The 21,908-nt window shown below is 40.7% G+C and overlaps 4 protein-coding genes across 4 annotated transcripts; 3 read left to right on the top strand and 1 right to left on the bottom strand.

The window, feature by feature from the left end:
* Positions 1-633: 633 nt before the first annotated feature.
* On the top strand, positions 634-4,670 carry ppan (peter pan homolog). Its single transcript, XM_084925636.1, has 12 exons — positions 634-853; positions 1,151-1,321; positions 1,426-1,527; positions 1,802-1,852; positions 2,061-2,231; positions 2,448-2,524; positions 2,855-2,962; positions 3,081-3,204; positions 3,287-3,365; positions 3,571-3,700; positions 3,810-3,967; positions 4,044-4,670. Exons 1-12 carry the CDS (start codon positions 839-841, stop codon positions 4,430-4,432), a joined length of 1,575 nt encoding a protein of 524 aa, XP_084781762.1. The 5' UTR covers positions 634-838; the 3' UTR covers positions 4,433-4,670.
* A 900-nt stretch (positions 4,671-5,570) lies between these two features.
* On the top strand, positions 5,571-8,091 carry p2ry11 (purinergic receptor P2Y11). The gene is made up of 2 exons (XM_084925645.1): positions 5,571-5,678; positions 5,852-8,091. The coding sequence occupies exon 2, from the start codon at positions 5,896-5,898 to the stop codon at positions 6,811-6,813; it is 918 nt and encodes a 305-aa protein (XP_084781771.1). The 5' UTR covers positions 5,571-5,678; positions 5,852-5,895; the 3' UTR covers positions 6,814-8,091.
* A 276-nt stretch (positions 8,092-8,367) lies between these two features.
* On the top strand, positions 8,368-12,457 carry eif3g (eukaryotic translation initiation factor 3, subunit G). Its single transcript, XM_084925646.1, has 10 exons — positions 8,368-8,465; positions 8,548-8,594; positions 9,166-9,254; positions 10,366-10,425; positions 10,523-10,627; positions 10,740-10,935; positions 11,048-11,158; positions 11,707-11,843; positions 12,162-12,268; positions 12,354-12,457. Exons 1-10 carry the CDS (start codon positions 8,443-8,445, stop codon positions 12,367-12,369), a joined length of 891 nt encoding a protein of 296 aa, XP_084781772.1. The 5' UTR covers positions 8,368-8,442; the 3' UTR covers positions 12,370-12,457.
* A 52-nt stretch (positions 12,458-12,509) lies between these two features.
* On the bottom strand, positions 12,510-16,458 carry LOC146388364 (intercellular adhesion molecule 1-like). The gene is made up of 5 exons (XM_084925642.1): positions 16,299-16,458; positions 14,208-14,483; positions 13,793-14,110; positions 13,429-13,689; positions 12,510-13,349 (listed from the first exon to the last, which is right to left on the bottom strand). Exons 1-5 carry the CDS (start codon positions 16,327-16,329, stop codon positions 13,255-13,257), a joined length of 981 nt encoding a protein of 326 aa, XP_084781768.1. The 5' UTR covers positions 16,330-16,458; the 3' UTR covers positions 12,510-13,254.
* Between the last annotated feature and the right edge of the window lie 5,450 nt (positions 16,459-21,908).

Raw genomic sequence — 21,908 nt, 5'->3', positions numbered from 1 at the left:
GTGTGTGTGTGTGTGTGTGTTTGAGTTTGAGGCCTTGCAAATTGCAGAAAGAAATGAGGAGTGGCTCAAGACTTTTCCATAATACTGTGTTCTTGTTTATTGAGTGTATATTGAATTTCGTCTTGATGCATTCTCAATCATCCAGGAAAGTAAATCTCCAAAAGTTGATTCTGTTCATCTGGACGTAGCGTTTTGTGTTTCGTCACTCATCCAAGTGACTTCTTCAGTCTCAGCTGACTGCAGGTTTCCCCAAACCACTGAAGTGGGCTGGTTTCAGTCATTATGCAAACGTACTGTTTATAAGATTTGGGGAAACCTGCAGTCAGCTGAGACTGAAGAAGTCACTTGGATGAGTGACGAAACACAAAACGCTACGTCCAGATGAACAGAATCAACTTTTGGAGATGTATATTGAATTGATCTTAATTAGAATATGTTACTTGTGTTACTTTATTTTTCTTTTATTATTATTCCAAAATTCATAGAAAGGGAGGGGGTCGATTACCATCTTTCAAAGAGATGCAGCCGTCTCAGCTGTCTACGGCCATCCAGCGGTTACTATAATGAACTGCAATTGGAAAAAACAAAGTAGCGTACACGGCTAGGAACTATCGAAGACACGAGAAATACGGACTTATTAGCCTGTGACACACACTAGAAAAGCAGAGTAGAGCCATGTGGGTGGCGTCACGTTAACTTCAGTTTGGACTAACTGTTGGTTAATATCGTCAAAAAATGAGCTTGATCGTTCTTGGTAGCTTAAGTATAGTATAGCGATAGTTTTTGTGAGTGTGTTTTTGTTCCCATTACATTCTTGCGCTCTGTTTCGAGCTGAATTATGGGGAAATCAAAGGTAAGTACCGGCCTGTGCTAAAAGATTAGCCGATGTGGATTGAAATGCTGCTATTAAAGAGGTTATTTAATCATTGTTAGTTTGCGAAAAAACAAACTGTTACTTTTATTAAATGGAAACCCTGTTGGCGAGTTGTAGTTAGCGACGAGTATGAAAATGTGTGTAGTTTGTAAAGCTAGTTGTGTCGTGAGACCCTTTCACGTTAGCCTTCTTTTCACTAAACTTAAAGCTAAACGTGAGACCAGCAACAGTCAGAAATTGACCCCTTTACTAATATGTGTTTATCGCCCTCAACAGACCCGGAATCAGAAGAAAGACCGATTACAGGCCAACCATGAGGCTGAGGAGACTTACTCGGCTGTGCCCCACACTTTGGTGTTTCACCGGGGCCAGGTTGGAAAAAACGTGGGTCAGCTCATCATCGATATCCGGAAAGTAATGGAGCCCTACACCGCAGTCTCTCTCAAGGTCCCTTCTTTGAGTTCTTTAGGCAACTATTGTATTGATTTATTCATATTTTATTTCTGCAGACTGTGCGTGAAATCGTTTTACTTTTTTACCAAAAAAAACAGGTTAGGAAGAAGAATGTGCTCAAAGACTTTGTTGCGATAGCAGGACCACTGGGAGTGACGCATTTCAACATCTTCAGCAAAACGCCCACCAGTATCAACATGGTAAGATGACCTTAGAGTATTGATTTACTGAGGCCTATAATTTACCTCTAAATGTGCTTGGTGTCAGAGCTAAAGTAGTTAAGTCATTTGAAAATAGCAAAATATTAGATTGACCTTTTTTAATTTTTACATTTTATATTGTTTATTAGCAAGCACCTGGCTTCCTGTCACATCAAGTTGAGAATCCTTATATTAGACTGTAAACAAATGCATTTGCAACTGTATGTCAAATCTGTGCCTCTGTTATAAATCTAATCAAACATTCTTCTTACAGAGAGTTGCTCGTCTTCCCAAAGGTCCCATGCTTCATTTCCAGGTCACCAAGGTAAATAATTTAAACTGTGCATGCAGAATAAAACTAAATCAAATGAGTCATGGGTTCATGACATTTTAAAATGTGATTAATAAATGATGTTTTTCGAAGTAAACGCACTGATGTGCCCAAACTACCAAAGTTGCGATTTCTTTCTTGATCGTTCTATTCCTTACTTTTACAAAGTTGTTGTTTTTTTTTGTTTTGTTTTGTTTTCCAGTACTGTCTTATCAAAGATGTCGTTTCATCTCTGAAGAAGCACAGGATGCACGAGGAGCAGTTCAAGTATCATCCGCTACTCATCCTCAATAACTTTGGACAAGATGGCATGCATATCAAACTTATGGCCACCATGTTCCAAAACATGTTTCCTTCCATAAATGTGCACAAGGTGCGTTTTACCACTAAAGCTACTGCAATATTTTTTCCTTGGGTGACTCGAGGTTTAAAACCTCGTTGATATGATGAAAGTATAGTCTTCTGAGTTTATGTGAAGATTTATCAAAAGTAAACGCTTTCTGATCTCTGTTGATCCATTCAGCTTTGTGATTGCCTAACCCTGACTTCCACTGAAGAGAAATGTTTCGTTCTGTTTCTTGTGTTTTAGATAAGCCTCAACACCATCAAGAGGTGTGTCCTGTTAAGCTACAATTCCGAGTCAGAGGAAATTGAATTCCGACATTAGTAAGTAAAAACTGGCTATTCTTTATCATTTTAAGTTGCTTGTAAACATCAGGTCACAACGCTTTTGAATCTATACATCTGCACACACATCACAGATGATGCGCTGTTAAGGAATGTACACGAAACTAGTTCCAGTTACTTAAACCTACATTCAACAACAATCCTGTGAAATTTGGGCTCAGATGATGACAGACCTTGACTTGACTGTTCAGTGATCTATGTCCAAAGTAAACGCACTGATGAGCCCCCACAGGATAAAAACGTTTGTTTTTTTACTCTGTTTACTGATTACACATTGAAATTGACCAATATGTTGTTCCCACCCTGCAGCAGCCTGAAGGTTGTCCCTGTGGGAGTGAGCCGTGGAGTCAAGAAGCTGATGCAGGAGAGGTTCCCCAATATGAACAAGTTTGAGGATATCAGTGAGCTGCTGATGAAGTAAGGTTCTTTTGCAGGTACAATTGCTGTAGCCTCGAGGATAAAAAGGGGCTCGGATTTGTAGCCGTTGGTGAGCTGGAGTTTTGTCTAATGAAATGTTCTTTGTAACCATTCTCAGGGGGGCAAACCTCTCAGAAAGTGAAGCTGAGCAAGATGAGGAGCACAACGTTACCGAACTCCCACAGGTCTACTCTGGAAGAGGCAACATGGCGTCCCAGCAGAGTGCCGTCCGCTTGACCGAAGTGCGTACGCACACAAAGTTGACTTTTTTTTTTCCTAAAAAGTGCTTGAGTGGTGCTGAAAATTGCATTGTGCTGTTCTCAGATTGGTCCTCGCATGACTCTGCGGTTAATGAAGATTCAAGAAGGGATGGGCGAGGGGAACATCATATATCACTCCATGAGTAAGCGCATCCTTTTCCTAATTTATTCCTTAGCATATGCAGGGGTGTACATGATGAAAAAAACGGTATGAATTCTATGATTTCTCTCAAAAAAAAAAAAAAGTAAACGCTTACTGATACACCCTGAACTTGCAGAATTTTATTTATCCTTTGGAAGCTGGCAAAAACTGTTCTTAACCAGGAATTATTTGTACAATCCTTGTAGTCTCCAAGACGGAAGAAGAAATCCAGGAGATCCTGAAGAGGAAGGAGGCAAAGATAAAAGAGAAGGAGGAACGCCGGAAAAAGCAGGAGCAGAACATCGCTCAGAAGACAGAGAAAAAAGAAGAGCACAGGTAATTTGGCTTTCAAATGTTTTGACCTTTTTTCTTTTTTTTTTTTTTTTTTTGTATCCATTTTTTGATGCGGTTTATGACAAACGGTGTCTCCACTTCTTTCTCACAGGAAAAAGAGCCTGGAAGGCATTAAGAAGAAACGTGCCGAAGCTGAAGAGGACAGTGAGGTGGAGGATCCAGGGGCTCAGGACGGTCAGGAAGCTGATGCCGAATCTGATGACGAGGCAGAGTACTACAGACAGGCCGTAGGAGAGGAGCCAGAGGAAGGTGACTGTAGCTAATTTACTTAACACTCTTAGTTCACTGGGGTCTTTTTAAGTATTAACAGATGTTTTCCATGTAGGCATGTTTCCGAGTGGAAAGAAGAAGAGGAGGAGTTCAGAAAAATCTCATGGACCTGCCAAGAAGAGGAAGTTGTCCCCTGGTCAATCTTTAAAAGACAGAGGTTCCAAATCACCAGGAGGACAGCATAGAAACCAAACAGGGAAAAAACAACAGAAAGAAGGATGGAAGAAATCCAGGGATGGGGAAAAATCATTTGGGAAGAAAATGAAGCCCACAGGAAAGGCTTTTGGAGCAAAGAGAGCTGGAGAGCAGGATAGATTTGGTGGGAAAAAGAAGAGAAATGGGGACAGACCATTCAAGTCTAAAAGTCAGAAAGGCAAAATGGGCTTTAATAAGAGTGCAGGAGGAAGAAAGCAAGGCTTCAAACAGAGGAAGGGAAAAGGCTGACCTTCAGTACTTCCCTTTAAACTGGACTTGGAGAAATTTTCTGTTTCCAACAGGAAACGTGGAAAAGTTGTTATTTAACTGGTGAATGCTTTATCTGCAAGTGATGCCTGTGAGAGTTTCCTGTTAGCATTTATATTTGTCATCAGAAAACCGACCTCTTTCTGTCATGCAAAGATCTTTGAATTTCAAACTGTATTTGTTCTGTAAATAAATTGACTCCCAGTTTGTCTCTTTTTAATTGATCTTTTGTTTTGCTAAACTTTAAGTAACTGCAAATAGTTACAAAGTTGGAAGAAAGCAGCCAGCAACTATTAGTATCTCTTCCTGAGTTGCTGTTCAAGCATGATGTCATGGAAACACTGTTACAGATGAGGGAAAGCTAAATGAAAAATAACTGCATTACATGAGCAGCTTTTGATACCAGTTTAAAATGAAATGAAATATTAAGACTTTTAAAGAAAAGTTCAAATGTCACCTATTGTTTTTGGCACATTCTTGAAAGCAAAATATGTTGATCTTTCTGAAAATAAAGTATCTGAGAAAAAGATGTTTAAGTATGATAAATGAAGATTCAAGTGTTTAAGGATCATAAAAATAAACTTGACCTTTAATAGTGATTTTTACTATATTTAATAACTGCTATGACACATTTTCTAAGCTTTCATGTACAGTTCTGAACATTTGACACCTACAAATATTGATGTGAAATTCAGAGTTGCATTGAGGATAAGAAAAAGGGAAGTAGTATATTGCCAATCATAGCCAAACAAGTAATAATAAGCAAAGCAGCTCCCTCAGTGCATGTTGGCCCAGCACCACAAAAGGACGATGTTGGCTAGTTTTTTTAAATTCCTGGTCAGCAATTGACTTTTTGTTTTTACTCTATGTGATATGGAATAGATTACATTTGTTATATGATCCTCCCAAAATTAGACTAATGGCAGATGAAGGGAAAGATTAAAAAAAACAAAACAAATATGGATGGAAGCTTTGCTACAACATACCTAATCAGTCCTGTGACTTACAGATGCTTGACGTTGGTGTCGTGCTTTTCCTTCTTCTAGTTGTGAAATAAAGACAAAGGGTATGAGGAAGTTGCTTCTATGCTCATGCGTGCGTTCCGCTTCTCGCTCACTTCTATCACTGACAGAGATAAGAATGGTACTTGAGAAGCGTTTCATATTTTTCCTATCTGTCACGCAGGAATTAACTTTCAAGTCATAACTCACTATTCGTCACCCTTTCGGTAAGAGAAAAAAAGTATTCATTACTAAATGTAATCTATGTTTTAGCTGTAACACTTTTAGATAGTGAAAAGCGGTTTCTATAAATAGCTTCAATAACTTATTTTTCTACAAAGAATAATTGTTGTTTTATTAGATAATGAAATTTAATGCATTAATATGCTTTGATTTGCAGGGCTTGGACAGTTCTAACAGTGTACCTAAAAGCAAATTAAAAGCATGCTGTCTAACTTCTCTAAATGTGAGAAGTTTCAAACAGGCGCCCTGCCTGTGGTGTATGGAGTTGAGTTTGTCGTGGCTCTGGCTGGGAATCTGTTCGCCCTGTGGCTGCTGGTCGTCAAAGAGAGAAGAAACTGGCACACCGGTGTTGTTCTGTCATGCAACTTGGCCATCAGCGACCTGCTGTACGTCCTCACCCTGCCTTTGTTGATCGTCTACTACTCAAAGGACAAGCACTGGATGTTCGGCGACGCTGTGTGCAAGCTGGAAAAGTTTCTTTTCACATGCAACTTATATGTGAGCATCTTCTTCATCATGGCGATAAGCGTGAATCGATGCGTGGCCCTCGCTTGTCCATTTTTCACCCGCTCCTATATAACGCCTGGCCATGCCAAGGTCACCAGTATAATCATATGGGTCATCGTTGGAGTCATTTCCAGTCCGGTGTTGAAATTTGCATCTGTTTGCTCAGATGGGTCTAATAACAAAATTCAGTGCGTGTCCTTCTGCAACGAGACTGAACACCCTCACTACGTTTACAAATTTTTCCTCTCTATGTTTGGGTGTCTGTTTCCCTTCCTGGTTACTTTCACTTCTTACTGTGTGGTGATTTGGGTAGTTTGGAAGAATGTCAACATAACCCCTCTTGAGAAACGCAAAGTCGCCCTGTTAGTCGCATCAGTGCTTGTGCTGTATGCCATTTCTTTCGTGCCTTATCATTTCTTTCAGATTTATCACTTGCATCTAAGATTGTTGCATCCGGACAACACTGTCTGTTGGATCTATAATATGTACCAAGTGTCAAAGGGACTGGCAACTGTGAACATGTGTATCCATCCGGTCCTTTACATGGCTGTGTTTGACAGTATGAGAGTAGCGTGTTGTGGAAAAAGCTCAGAAGACAACATCGGGGGGTGATGAGCTGTTGCTCTTGTTGTGGTTTTTGTGTACAGTCTAACACATGCAATGCAATGCATATAGCACTTGCTTGGCTTTCTTGTAGCTATCTTATTTCGAAGTGTTAATATCTCTATTATGACTTTTCAAACAGTTTCTTTTTTTGAAGCCTTCTTCCTTTGTTGTGCATCTAAAACACTTTCATTATCTTTCTTTTGGTTAATTTCCTGTTGGCCTAGTTCAGCAATAAAAATTATACTGAATCAGTTATTTCTTTTCATTTTGTTTGCAAGGAGCCAGCCTTTCTTATATTTTTAAGTGCTCCTGAGCAATAGTTCTCTATGGTTTCACAAATTTTCAGTCCAGTCCTTGCATCTGATCACATCACCTGAAAAACGTTTTGTTTTTGTGTTTGTTTGTTTGTTTGTTTAACCATTTTATACTGACATATGAATCATTCAAGCATTAACAAAGTCCTCTATGGCAAAAGATGAACCCGAGTTGTGTCTACAAATAACAGACAACATAGCAAAGAACCAATTTTTAAATGTATCTTTTAATTTTTTGTTGCTAGCAGCTTGTCAGAAAAATATTTTAACTTATTCAAAGTACTTTAGTTGAATCTATGAAAATTTCCAAAGATAAATACAATATTTTTTGCATCAACAACATGATTCCTAACGGGATATTAGTCAAGTGCAGTGTGTCCTTCAAAAAATCTAAGGAAACTGAACAAGTGCAGAACAAAAGAAGAAGTGATGGGTCTGAAAAAAATCAAGCTGTGTATGGCAAATGATCAGTCCTGACACAGGACCTGAGATATGCATCTGGCCCTTGAGCAGATCTAACATTTCTTTGACCTATGCATCTCAGAATTTTCGGTTGTCTGCAGGAGAGACTGCACCCAATTCGACAAGAAACCAACTTCTTTTAAAATGCTTTACTACAAGTCAACATGCCAGCTTCTAAAGTTGACCGACCATCATCTACAGACATCTACCACTTGAGTGAGACAGGCTGCAGTGGTGCAACCTCTGTCCAAAGGATTTGTAAAGGTGCAATCTCCAGAAATACCTTATGTTCCTTGACTTGAATGCAGACCAACAGTGCTTTGCAAAATACTGCTAGAAATAAAGGTTTTCTAATGCCCCAAAATTTGCTCTTGAATGTGCTTCTTTTCCACTATCAAACATGTGAGGAAGGTTTGAAAGAATCCAGAATATTATTTAATTTTCACTAATCTAGTTTTGTGTAGTAGAAGTCCCTTTAAAAAGGTAGTTGGTCGAATTGAAAAATAAAAATCGTTGTTATTGTTGCTCTTAAAAAAACTTTTTAAATTAAATTTCATGTTCATGTAAATTGCATGTTCGTGTCTTTGTTTGTTTGTTTGTTTGTTTTTAAACCCCTAAGATCTCAGATATTGCTTTCTGTTAAAAACTTAATTTTACATTTGTGTAAAGTTTTCCAGATTATTATCAACCCCGATGTTTAATTTTGTTTGGGTTTTAGACAAGGAGTTCTGCACTCTTATTTTGAAACAAAAAAAAGGGATTACACTATACTTTTATTGTGAAGTGGTAGGAAGTGCATACGGTAGCGACGCCGCTCGACTCATACTGCTCCGGTCCTAAAGTGAAGCTAGCAGTGAGGATGCCGTCGATTGAATACGACGAGTAAGTTCTGTTCGTTTCATTTCATACTGTGAAGTCTTTATTGAGCTCAAAATAACGTTGCATTTTCGCATCTGTCTTTCAGCTCCAAGCCCAGCTGGGCTGATCAAGTTGAGGAGGAAGGAGATGAAGGTAAAGAGCCTATTATCAGCTTTAGCTAATGCTAACACATCTGCTGTAGTCCAGTGACTCAAGGAGGAGGCCGGCTAGGCGGTTTCCACTTCCACGTGGTTGTTAGGCGTAAACGTAGAGCTAAAATGTGTTTACCTGAGACATTTGGGTTGTCTAATTATGCAAAAGCTGGAGTGATATATTCGTGTGACTGACATGGATGGACGATTTATTGATGAAAAGAGTTACCGATATATGCTGAGGCCTGTAACAGTGACGTAAGCAGGGTCTCTCAGTACTAACATGAGTGCAGCTATCAGCTAGCAGACTACGCTAGCAACACAGCTGTGTTAGAAGTAGGATTTCAGCGCCACAGGTAATCAAAAGTCAATAAGTGTCTTATTGCAAATAAGAACACCCGAGTGTGAAATCCAATTCAGAACTGGATATTTGATCAAAAGATGAGCCTTGATGGTGCTTTCATTGAGAGTTTGATTGAATACGAGGGAAACGAAGCTCTTCAGAAACGGGGCGTGAAAAACAATCGTTTTTCTAGCAGTTTCAAGGACTAAACTGAACGTTTTCTTCACAGGCACACTGCCATCCCCCAAGGAGACCATCAAAGGAAATATTAAAACTGTCACGGAATATAAAATAGACGATGATGGAAAGAAGTACAAGGTAATAAAACGTTTATGTCGTTTTTACAAGACTCATTATACAAAGTCTTATCTTGATTATATTTTTATGGTTAAAAATGCATCTATCATTGCATTTGTAGACCAATTGAGTTATAAGAATGGATGCAGTGATTGCATTACTTTTGTTAAGGTGATATAGATACTATCTGTAGTGCTGTAGGACAAGTAGTTTTTTCTCCCACTCAGTGATCCGTTGTTAAGCATTGGTATCCCCCATGTAGTAATTGCAGTCTAAAACAGGGCTCTGGAGGAGCATGAGAAAAATGGCTGCACAAAAAAGTGCAGGAAAAACGGTTGTTACTGATATAACTGCAGTTCTGTAACTGAGTATGATAAGGTTTATCATCGATTGTGTAAGGTTATCAGGCTTTAGTCTGTGGTGTCTATGGTCAACCCTGGGCTCCAACCTCTGAAACCCTGTGGCACATAACGGGTTGTAAGCATTAGAACTTCATAAGCTATGAGTAATATATGTTAAAAAGAAATTACAGGCACATTTAAAACATAGATACAGAGTAAAACCCATTCTTGTTTTCCATCTACTAGATTCTAAATTTAAAAACTTCTCAATTGACACGTTATACAGCAAAGACACAGATGTAGTCACTAAATGGTTTTTAGTATTTCTGTTATTGATACCAGATGCCCTCTAGAGGTCATAGTTTCACCTGAAAGCTTTGAGTAGACTGCATTTTTCAAGATTTGCATACATTTTATTAGAGGCGCATTAGTTCAGGGTGGCTCCGGTAAAGCAGGTCATCTACTAACTGGAAGGTTGGTTGTTCGGTTCCTTGCTGCTCCACTCTGCATGTCAAACTATGCTTGGGCAAGACACTGAACCCGATGCTTTCATTGAAGTGTTAATCTTAGATAGAAAGAAAAGTAGAAAAAAATGCTTGTGTTAATTGGTGAATGAGACATGTTGCATAAAGCCTGAATAGAGTAGATGACTGCTAAATGAGAACCAGTCCTTTTAACAAAACCTTCATAAATATTTGCACTTGCTGTATACAAAGGAACTTGTTTGTAATATTATTAATTAATATTAATATTGATTTATTTGTTGTTGATTTTGTTTGTTTGTCCTCTAGATTGTGCGAACCTTTAAGATTGAGACAAGGAAAGCCTCAAAAGCTGTTGCCAGAAGAAAGGTCTGTCTTTAAATTAAATAAAAGTAAACCTTTTTCAACTTTATCCATGAACAAAATAGTAAACTCTGTGTCAAACATTATCCTGCACTCATTTCAGAACTGGAAGAAATTTGGTAACTCTGAGTATGATGCACCAGGTCCTAATGTTGCCACCACTACCGTCAGTGATGATGTCTTCATGACTTTCATCTCCAGCAAAGAGGTGAGTCTTGCTTTTTTGTGTTGCTGCTTTTGTTTACTGTTCTAATAATAAAAAAAAGTTAACTATGGTGTAGCTTTGCATCTTTACTTGATATATCTTTTTCATTTTGTAGGACTTAAATGCCCAAGACCAGGATGAAGATCCGATGAACAAACTGAAAGGACAGAAGATCGTGTCTTGTCGTATTTGCAAAGGTGATCACTGGACTACACGCTGTCCGTACAAGGACACCCTGGGCCCAATGCAGAAGGAGCTGGCTGAACAGCTCGGGCTTTCTACTGGAGACAAGGAGAAGCCTGCTGGTTCAGGTATCATGAACATACCATTCATATAGTCAAATTTTTGCTGTCAGATGTTCTGTTGTGGTTTGGTGTTCCTAAAGTTATCATGACTAATGTTGCATGCTTTTCCTTTCACCAGCGGAGCCAGAGCCTGCGCAGCCTGCACAGAGCAAGACCGGGAAATATGTTCCTCCGAGCCTGAGGGATGGAGGTACCAGAAGAGGGGAGTCCATGCAGCCTAACCGCAGAGGTCAGTGCACATTGTCTGCTTATACTATTCACACCCGTTATTCTTTGAGAAATTGCCATAGGCATTATAAAACATGGATGTAACTTCCAGGTCAGAAAAATGAAGCCAGTGCAACAATGCAGTCATCTGGTGGCTTTCAATTGTGTTGCCACCAGATGGCGATAGAAATGCAGGGTTTCAAAAAGACTTCCAGTCCTATAGAAGTTTAGTGGGAAAGGCTTCCTTAGTTTATGGGCTCTCGCTTATTTTGAGTCATACTGAATTTTTTTACTTTTTTGCAAGTCTTGGTAATGCTATGTTTCAAAAAGGAAGATGAAATTGCATGCTCAATGGCTAATGAGTTGTCAGTCAAAAGACATTACACTGAGCTTGCAGTGTTACAGTCACACCCAGCCTCCCAAATTGCATCCAGTGGAAATGCTAAACTTCAGGGCTTCAAAACAGATCTTTAGAAACCAGTGGATGGTGTAATGGTAGTGGTATTATGGTTGATAATGCCTGCACAGCCTCAAGTATTGTTCAATAGAAACACTGTTTGTTTTTGACAGCTGATGACAATGCTACCATTCGTGTCACCAACCTGTCTGAGGACACCCGTGAGACAGACCTGCAGGAGCTCTTCAGACCATTTGGCTCAATCTCAAGGATCTATTTGGCCAAGGACAAGAACACCGGACAGTCGAAGGTCAGTTATAAAGCGAACATTTGATTTAATAAAGTTTCAGCAACGATTTCTTAACAAACCTCTTTCCAAGACGGTGTAGCTGGTAAATTGACTACAGTGTTTAGTTTTCTGTTATTAAGAAAATACACAAACATGTTGTCCGTCAAGTGTTCCAGTGAAAGTGAAAATTGAGTGGTTGACTTTATTATTGTCGTTTTTGTATTATTTTTTTTTAAGTATCAGCTGCTGAGTGTGGGTGTGTTTTCTTCTCCCTTTTTAAACTGTTGACATTGAACTGAAACTGAGCATGGTTCAGTAATCTCATCCTGTTTCCAACAGGGATTTGCCTTTATCAGTTTCCACCGTCGGGAGGATGCAGCAAGAGCCATCGCAGGAGTGTCAGGATTTGGATATGATCATCTTATTCTCAATGTTGAATGGGCCAAGTAAGATCAGTCTGTCAGTTTTGTCAATGTACTTGTCATAATGTTGTATAATCTTGTTGCTGACTAAATTTCACTCTCTTTGCAGACCGTCAAACAACTGAGGAATTCAGTGTAAATCCCAGGAAGATTCCATATTTTATTGTCATGGTAAAATATGGCTGTTACCGTAATAAAGAGAGTAGTTGTAAATGTCTTTGTCATTATTTCTTTTCTTTAATGCATTTTCTGTCTAGGCTTTTATCCTGATTTAAACCTTTATGTCTTCGACATTAGACAAACACTACATTGATTTTCTTGATTTGTAGACGTAAATAGAAAAGAGGAAAGAAGCTCATCACAAAATCATAATTGGCAAAAGTGTTAGCTGGCTTTACAAGACCTAAACGATTAGACAGAGATAATGACCATCATGACACTTATCAACTTTATTTTTAATTTAATGTGTGCACACTTGTAAAACTGGATTTCAGATCAAAAATAAATTGAGAAAAGACAACATGTGGCAAGTGAGCAATGCTGCAAAAAGTTACTAATCTTGTTTTCAGGAGATTATACCTAAAAACTGTAGCGTGCATTAGTGAGGACATACTAATACTGATAGGGATTTTAAGCGGTCAAATACTTGAAAGGTTTATGTTGATGCAATTTTTGTCCCAACTTTTCTTTATATTAGCACTACACAGTGAATCACAGTGAGCTTGACAAATGAAGGCTGCATTTGAAAAGATAGGCCTTATTAACTAATTATAATGGTGTCAAAAAAGTAAAACACTAAAACATTGAAAGAAGAAAAAAATACAGATGTCACAGTTGATAAGTACAATCATGTTTCCATAAAAAAATGTATGGATACAAATTGCTAAAACAAAACATGCTATTTGAGCTTTACCAGTCATGTTTTTAATACATTTAAGAATGTAGCTAAAAAACTGAGGATTCAAACATGGCACAGAGCAAATTTTTTGGCTTTGAAAATACATTCTCTCTTATCTGTTGCGATGAATCACTCCCAAAGTACAGATAATAGCAATAATAACAATTGCAGCAATTGCAATCGCAGCAATGGCCCCGGGACCAATACCTAAAGAAGAATAAAAAAATCATAGATGATAAAATATAACAAGATGGGAAATGTACTGAATTAACTGATGAGAACTTACCTGGAGGTTTGTTGACTGTGAAGTATTTAGTCACAGTACCCTGGGAGTTTGAGGCGGTGCAAGTATAGACCCCTGGAAACTCAAATGGTCCAGTCAAAATAGGATAATTCACATCCTGATCCTTGTACGTCTCTTGTGCTGCTTGTGGGAATTGCCAGTGGTATGATGGCAAAGGGTTTCCTGTTGCATTGCAACTTAAAATGTTTTTACCAGCTGGCAAGTCCAGAGTCTCATTTGAAGCGCTGATAAAGGTTGGTGGGTCTGAGGGCATATGTGAAATCAAATTGCACACAGAAAAACTTGAAAATGAAAATACAAAGAGAAATTTTTTTTTGATTACATTAAGATCATTTTAAAAACTCACAGAGTACAGTCAGAATATGCGCCTCTGAACGCACTGGAGGAGGACCTTGTTCCTCTGGCCACAGGTTTAGTTTTGCTTCACACCAGATCTCAGCTCCATCATCATCTCTATGAGCAGTCAGAGTGAGGACAGATGACTTACTGACATTAGATAGAATGGACTCATTAAATATCTGAGAAGGCAATATCTTATTTCCTTTGTGCCAAAGCACAGAGAGATTTCTTGCTGGTGCAACATTAACAATGTCACACTGTATGGCAAACTGTTGGCCTTCCACCACTGCACTTAAATTCTTCAGAGACACACTGTCTGGCATTTCTGAAATAAAAAAAAAAATCAAATGAATTAATTTTACCCAGTTATTAAGTACTAATGACATACTTGAAAAGTGCGAGACAAAGTTAAGGCTACTCACTATAAACAGTGACCGGTAACACTTTTGTACACTGATCACCATCACGGGAATTCACATAACATATTGGTCCTATCTCCCACACTGGCACAGAATCCATTCTTAAGAGAAGAGAAGTGACACCCTGGGTAAGGTCCACTCCTCCATATGGAGACTCCCATCCCATTCCATCGGTCTGGTTAGATAGTGAGGTGCAGTTTGCTGATAAGGAGTCTCCAAACCTTACCACAACACTAGGAGGGCTTATTTCTAACGGACAGGAAGTGCTCACAGGCTTTCCTAAAACGATACAGGAAAGCTTAAGTTAGGCGTATCATCAAATAGTAAAGAAAAATACTATCAAATGTGCATATGCTGGTAATGTTTCACTGTGAACCGTGGCTAACAGACCTGGAGCAGCAAAATTTACAGTTGGAAAAGCCTTGAGGAGGATACTCAATGTCCAAAGTGATGAATAAAGCCACACTAAATTATATAACTAACATTATCTGGGATCACTGTTGCAGACTCTTCAAGATTTGTTTCAGTTTGAGATCTCCCACCCACCCACTAAACTGGGTGAGGTTACCGCTAATAATTGAATAACTGAATTTACTTCAGTTTCAATGGGCACTCTCTATAGAAAATCTCTGACAAATACTAACAAGAGTAGTAGCTTTACAAGTCTTATTCAGGTTGTAGTGGGTTCACTAGATGTTCTTTGGACTTTGGGAAGGCCACTCTAGAAGCTTAATGAGACATTTTCAAACAATTGCCGATTCCAAGATCACCAGTTCAAGAAATTGTACATAAATACAAGTTATTCAGATGTGTCACCATACGAATGAAACTTCTGACCACAACTTCGTGTCACCTTAACATCCTCTATTGCAAACGCTGTCAGAATATAATTCCTTTTAACTGAGTAGAGAATTTAACAGCGTATTTCTGATAGCTTTGTTGCGACACCTGCTGTCACAAGAGTCAGTTCCGGCTATACAGAGCTGTCTGAGTTGAAAAGAAATCTTTGAGTGCACAAAGATTTCTCTTCCAGAGATGGACTGGTGAACTGGCATACCGGGCATTTTCATGTTGGGCCGACGCACTTTTGCGCCGATGGGCCAACTGTATTGCCCAATCAAATCTCCTAGACATACCCAGAGCTAGCCCTCCAATACTTTTGCTTTGCACTTGCGCAACGTGTGGAGCAGTGTTTAGTGCGGAAACAGTGGCGAAAATGTGGAGCTGAAAAGATGAGAGAGAGAAAAAAAAATAGATGTAGGAAAATCTGACACATGTTCACTGTGCAGCTAATATTAGCTTGCCCTTGTAGTGACAGGACGGCTACCTTCGCAAGTGAGGGCTCACTTGACCGCATGAGAAAGGGAAAGGTGTAATTAACGTGGTAAGGAAATAAGTTGATTTAAGGATTAAAATCAGGATCCAAGTAAAATGAACGGATACTTTAACCACTAGTCACTCCAAATACCTAAACTGTGATTTTTAATTGCCACATGCTGCTAGCCCAATAACAACTGCGCCAACCTGATCAAAAAGAAAAAAAAAGCTTCAATATTAATAATTTAAAAAGTGAATATATTCATAATATATCTGTACATGATATTTTCTATCTATGTGTGTCGTGCCGACCTCTCCATCGCAGACGTAACGGAAATCCGTACGCAGACCGACACGTGCGGGACTATAAATTCGGGTTTGGGAGACGACTGTCAGGTAGTCCAGATTCTCAGCCTACAACTCTTTTTTTTCCTAAGTCACTGTGAATTACCATCTTTAAGTGTTTAGGAAAAGGACATAGGAGGTAGACTACTTTTCGAAAACAGGCCTACATATAATGCTCACAGCTGCTGACACGTGTGCGCAATGTAAATTTAAAAGTTTGTTGTTTGTGGGACTCATCATGCATATATACCAAAAAAAAATGATAATAAACGGAACAATTCCAACGGGACCTTTGCACTTTGAGTGCTCAGACCCTAAAAACGGAGTTGATGTAAAAGAAACAACGCGCTTCATCCGAAAGATGGGTTCCGTTCTGAAACTAATTTGGTAACTTTAACAAAGTAAAGAGCGCAAAGAAAAAAATACACTTACCTATCCACGCAATAAAGATGAAGAAAAACATAGTGTTTTTACCAAGCGTACAAAACTCTCAGAAGGAAACTAAAAACGAAGCAGATCCACCTGAACAGCTTTTTCTAAATGTGCGTACACTCGTGCGCTTCTTCCTTTCGTTTTCTTTCGTCAGGCGCAGAAAGACTACGCCCGTGGAGGGAAATGCAGAGTTGTTTAGAAGAAGTTAACAGTTGCCTCACTTTCTGGTTTGCACAAGCAAAATTCTAAGTATTGCACAGAAGGTTGTAGTTCATACGTTATATTACACGCAATAAAAATGTCTTGCATTTGCTGTGATTTTGCGAAATAAATCCGCCCGAGCATCTAAACACATGAGTGAAACCGTACTTAGAATAAGAAAGTGTTTGAACTGCGAGTCAAGTTCATTGATTTCTCTTTGTGTTCTGTGAAAACTAAAGAAATAGTTGGGTTTGAGCAGTGTGTGTGTGTGTGTGTGTGTGTGGGGGGGGGGGGGGGGGCGTGGATTCTGTTATTTCCATTTCATGTGCGTCCTGTAAGACCGTTAGACGCTCAGTCGAATAACCCTGTGTTACAATAAACCCTCCTCACTTCACATAGCGTCAATATTAAACATGATATTGTGGTGGACCACTAGAGGGCTCCACTCACACCAAGTGTGTTCCTGTGTTTTGTGGCGCGATATGCGCAGTTGATGTTGGAGACGAATAAAGAAGGAGTGAGAACTGAGAGCTCTGTGTCGTTAATGCTTACCTCCACAATATATTTAAAACGCAGCATCAAAACATGTTGCCAACCAAACAAATGAATGAACAAATAAACAGGATGCTACAGTCTGATGTGATAACATCTTTAAAATGTCGAATCCTCTTTCGCAATCACTTCTGCAAAGATCCAGGTGATGAAATGGACAAGAGGCTGTTGGACTTTTGCAAAGATAGTTCAGACGAGGGAAAACGGGACTGTTTTGACAGCAGTATGTACCAGTGACGCAAAACGAGTGAGGACATATGACTGAAACAAAGTCTTCTGTGTAGAAGACGGGAAGAAGCTAAGGTTAAATCTGATTAAGGGTTGCATTTATAAATACATTTACACTCACAATGTTAGTCCTAAACAACTACCGTACTGTAAATGCTTAAAGAAAGCTGATGAAATAATGCTTTTTTCTTTCTTTTTTTTCAGTTTTGAAGCATGACTGGATTAACTGAGCATGCATTCATGCAAATTTCCCCTTAGACTGGTACTCGTGAGGCAGGTTGTCCTTGGAGATGTGGAAAAATTCAGATCTTCCCCTAAATATTACGAATCGTAAAGAAATCATATAATCACGAGAAACAATTTAATTTTGGCATTCTCTAAAGAAAATAAGATCTCTGACAAATACCATCGTGACTAGTAGCTATATAAATAACAGTTCAGTTTGTTGGTTATTCACATCAGATAACGTGTAAACAGTTCATGTTAATTTCAAAAATTGCAATGTTCCTTCTTTTTATTCCAGTTCTGCATCCGGTACAGTTGCTTATCTTGGGGCCACTGTTGTTGTTGGGGTTGAATTTGTTGCATTAAACTTCATATGTAAAAAAAACCAAAAAAACAACTTTGTTTTCTTATTGAGACTCCCTGCGCTTTATATAAATCCAATGAATAGGCTTTGTTGTTCAAAAATAGAAAGGTTTTATGGTCAGAAGATTTTTCATGTTAATCATTTGTACCTCATTCAAAGCTGCAAGGTTAATGGAGCAACTCCATGTGGGCCTTTGCACTTTCAGTGTTAGGAATCTATTTAAAAGGAGCTTATGTAAAATGAATGCGCTCTTTGGAAGAGGAGTTCCACAACAACATAGAGATAACTTTAAGTAAAAAGCTCAAGAGAAAAAATACTTACCTATCACTGCAAAACAAAAGATGAAGAACTGCATCATGTTTTTACCAAGTTTCACAAGAAAATTAAATATAAAGCGGATTGAGCTCAACAGATGTTTTGAAATTTGTGTAGCTGACCCCAAAGCTGTTTCCTTTGGCTCTGAGTCACAGAAAAAACTGCCCCTATACAAAGAGCTGCAGCATGGTATACATGAAGTGAACATTGAAATGGGCGTTGACTCACTCTATTGTTTCCACAAGAAAACGTTCTAAGAAACTACATGCAGTGTGAACATTCAATAAAGACATCTTCCTGTTAGTTTGACAAATAAAACCACAGAGGCTCCTAAAGACAAGAGAAAAGTCCGATGTGGTTTGTAGAGATATAATATTTCAACTGCAAACTCGCGTAAAATGAGTTTGTCGTGTTCTGCTTTCGTTTGCAAAAGACTGAAAGAAGATGTTCTTGAAAAGGTTAAAGTACTGAGTATTCACACACAAAACAAAATGGAGTGATAAAAGTGAACTCAAAGAGGACTCAGGTCCTCAGGTGTCTAGCCAAGAAAGTTGAGTGCAAGAGGAAATCCATCAACGCTCAACCTTTCACGAACCAAGAGGAGCATCAGTACTCATCAGCATTTGTCCGGGAGGGGGACAAGCCAAGGACTAGCCCTTCACCCCCGGACCTAAGCCCGATGAAGGTTGCCAGGGATTGGCAGATGCAAGTGGACTTGGTTCAGAGGCCATTTTTTCCCACAGAAATTGTAACAACTACTCTGCGACCAGACCTCACCCTTTGGTCTAACTCCCAAAAACTTGTTTACATCATTGAGCTGACAGTGCCGTGGGAGGATGCAATGGAGGAAGCCTTTGAGCGTAAGAAGCTGCGGTATGCCAACTTGCCAGCTGAGGCAGAGGACAGAGGCTGGAAGATCAAGGTGCACCCGGTAGAAGTGGGGTGCAGAGGCTTTGTTGCCAGTACAACAGCAAAACTGCTTAGAGAGATTGGAATCAGAGGACAGGCCCAACGGCAGAATTGAGAATTAGCATAGAGAATTAGCTCCTGAGAGGACCAGTCACTGGCTGTGGCTAAAGAGTGATGTCAGCCCTCTTTGGCTGTGGCTAAAGAGGTCTGACATCACTTGAGCAGCTAAAGCAGTCAGCTAACCATGAGACACATGCCCAGGATTGATCATCCCATGGTGGGCCTGCCTCAGGAGAGGGCATCAAAGGGGTAGAAAACCTAACACTAGAAACTTTGCTGTTTGACTGATACAGCTGTCTCAGGGCCTCCTGGGGGCCGTGCAGTTAACCTCATGGTAGTGAAACCTAAAGGAGGAATGGAAGAGAAAAAAGAAAAGGAAAAATGTTCATGCTCTTCTTCCCTTTTCTGGAAGGCAGTGGGGAGGTAGAGCGTACAGCCCGATCCGACAGGGAGGTGTGGGAAGCCAGATCAGGCGCCCCCCTTCCAGCTCACCCGATGAATCCAAGGTCAACTACTGACGATATGTCCCAAATTTAATATGATAATCTAGATCAGATCTCTAATCCCTAAACATAACCAAGGAAGGTAAAAAAAATAGCAGATTAGCTTGGGATAAAAGACTGAAACACCCTGTGAAGTTGGAGCACACAAAAATGTGTCCAGCTAGTAAAGTTTCTGGGCTGCCTTTCCTCATAACAGACATCTCTCAAGACTTTCTCCATTTCAATCAGGGATTGTAACATTTAGTCCTTTTACTGAATGAAAAAAAAGGTATTTCTGTCAAGGTCACATTCAGTTTCATCCACATGTCTGGAGGGTTACCCAGAGAAATCATGAATGAATTCAGTCCACAGTAGACATCAGTTTATGAATGAGATTTCCAAAAAGGTTTCCAAAATCCATCGCTGCTCCTCTCCTGGGTGGGTTCCCTGAAGCACCACGAAATCCAAAACCAAGTTTCCAGTTAACCTAAATCATGGGACTGATTCCAGAATAATCCACAGACTCTACTCTCCAACAAGACTTTCCACCACTGTAGGCTTTGCTGGTGGACATGAAACATGATTCCTCACACATAGCCAGCTGACTACCCATGAATCTTGACCAGGAGGACAAGGCAAACTGAGCAAGGCAGAGAATCAAGCAAGACCACGATCTCAAACATAACAAATGCAGCCAAAAGAGTCCGACAATATAATGCAGTGTTCCCTTTCAGTCGATTCACTCGGTACAACACATAAGTATGGGATATCACGCCCTCGTGTGTCCTGGCTGAAGAAACCTTTAATCACGCCTTTAAGGCAGATGACGTGTGATGACGTGTGATGACATGCGCATGGCCCCGCCTGCACATATAGCCGCTGTCATCACAGTCATCACTCAGTTCTTACGCTCTTCACCTCGCTGAGAACACCTCTGCTGAGTTGGGCTAGCTAGCTGCTGCTAGTTAGCTCCGTTGTCTGCCGACTTGAACTTAGCTTAACGGCCCCTGTTGGTGTTAGCCTCCACCACGCAGTTGGTGTGTAGGCTGCCCGCGGAGCGCTAATTTCAAGTTTTCCCGTGCAGCATTTTGCTTTGTGTTTTGGAATGTACTCCAAACCGAAGCGAGCAAAGCAGAAATCTTCTGTTCGCCCCTGTCCTCAGGGATGCGGTTTCTCTTTGCACGACAGCGACCAGCACGATGCCTGCCCTGTCTGCCTGGGGATCGTCCACGCTAGGAGAGCGTTGACGGAGCCCGAAGCCTGTGCGTTTTGTCGCCAGCTCCGGCGCTCGACCCTGGAAAGACGGGTGACGTTTGTGGAAAAAGTGCTGGGACGCTCGGCTGTCGCACGGCATGACCCTCTCCTTTCCGAGTCTGGAGCCCCGGCTTCGTCCGAAGACGAGGATTTTCCGGTCGATGTCCCCGCTATTAGCTGGGCTGACCACATGGAATATGTTGACGGGTTAGCCGATGACGAGCCGGAACCATGCAGGAGCGCTGACGGGCTTCAGCCTGGGTTGAAGCCCGCCAGCGCTCCCCAGGACGATGATGACGTGCTGGACATCGGCCTGGACATCTATGGTTTGTCGAAGAATGAGCAGGAGAGCTCATTGTCGGCCCAATGTACTGCCGCTGCTGCGCCGGTCGGCCACGGTGACACTTCTCTTTTCTCCCTGTTTCGCCGTGCTGCTAAAAAGCTGCAGGTGGACTGGCCCTCTCCTCCGCCAGCTCAGAAGCCGTCGCGGTTCGCGGGGTTTTTCCTCCCACCGGAGCCCGCAACGGCCAAAAACTGCCTTCCCATGTTCCCAGACTTTCTCTGCGAGCTAACAGCATCATGGGACAAACCTCTGTCTACCCACGTCACTGTGCCCGGCTATGGACAGTACATGGAATTGGACGGCGCCGAGGGGGCTGGCTTAGCTAACCCACCCCCTATGGAGCCGTCTCTGGCTGCTTATCTGGCCCCGTCCCATAACCATGTTGTCGGCGGCCCCGCAGATTCTCTGCTTCGCAGCTGGAGAAGATTTATCGAGCTCAGGGCGGCACTGCTCGTGCCATGAGCTCTGTCACCATGCTCCAGACGTACCAGGCACTGTGCATGATGGAGCTCGGATCGCTGGTTCCTGATGACAGCCCGCTGGCACCTCTTCTTAACGAGGTCAGAGTCGCCACAGATTATATCCTCCGTGTGTCTCGCTGTGCAGCGCTCTCCCTGGGCAGAGGGATGGCTTCAACAGTAGTGGCGCAGAGGCACCTGTGGCTGACCCTCTCTGAC

The sequence above is a fragment of the Perissodus microlepis genome, chromosome 4, assembly GCF_051167445.1.
Source record: "Perissodus microlepis isolate ML-2025 ecotype Zambia chromosome 4, ASM5116744v1, whole genome shotgun sequence".
Taxonomy (NCBI): domain Eukaryota; kingdom Metazoa; phylum Chordata; class Actinopteri; order Cichliformes; family Cichlidae; genus Perissodus; species Perissodus microlepis.
Note: the sequence above shows the minus strand (reverse complement) of the source record. Positions and strands in the feature narration are given on the sequence as shown.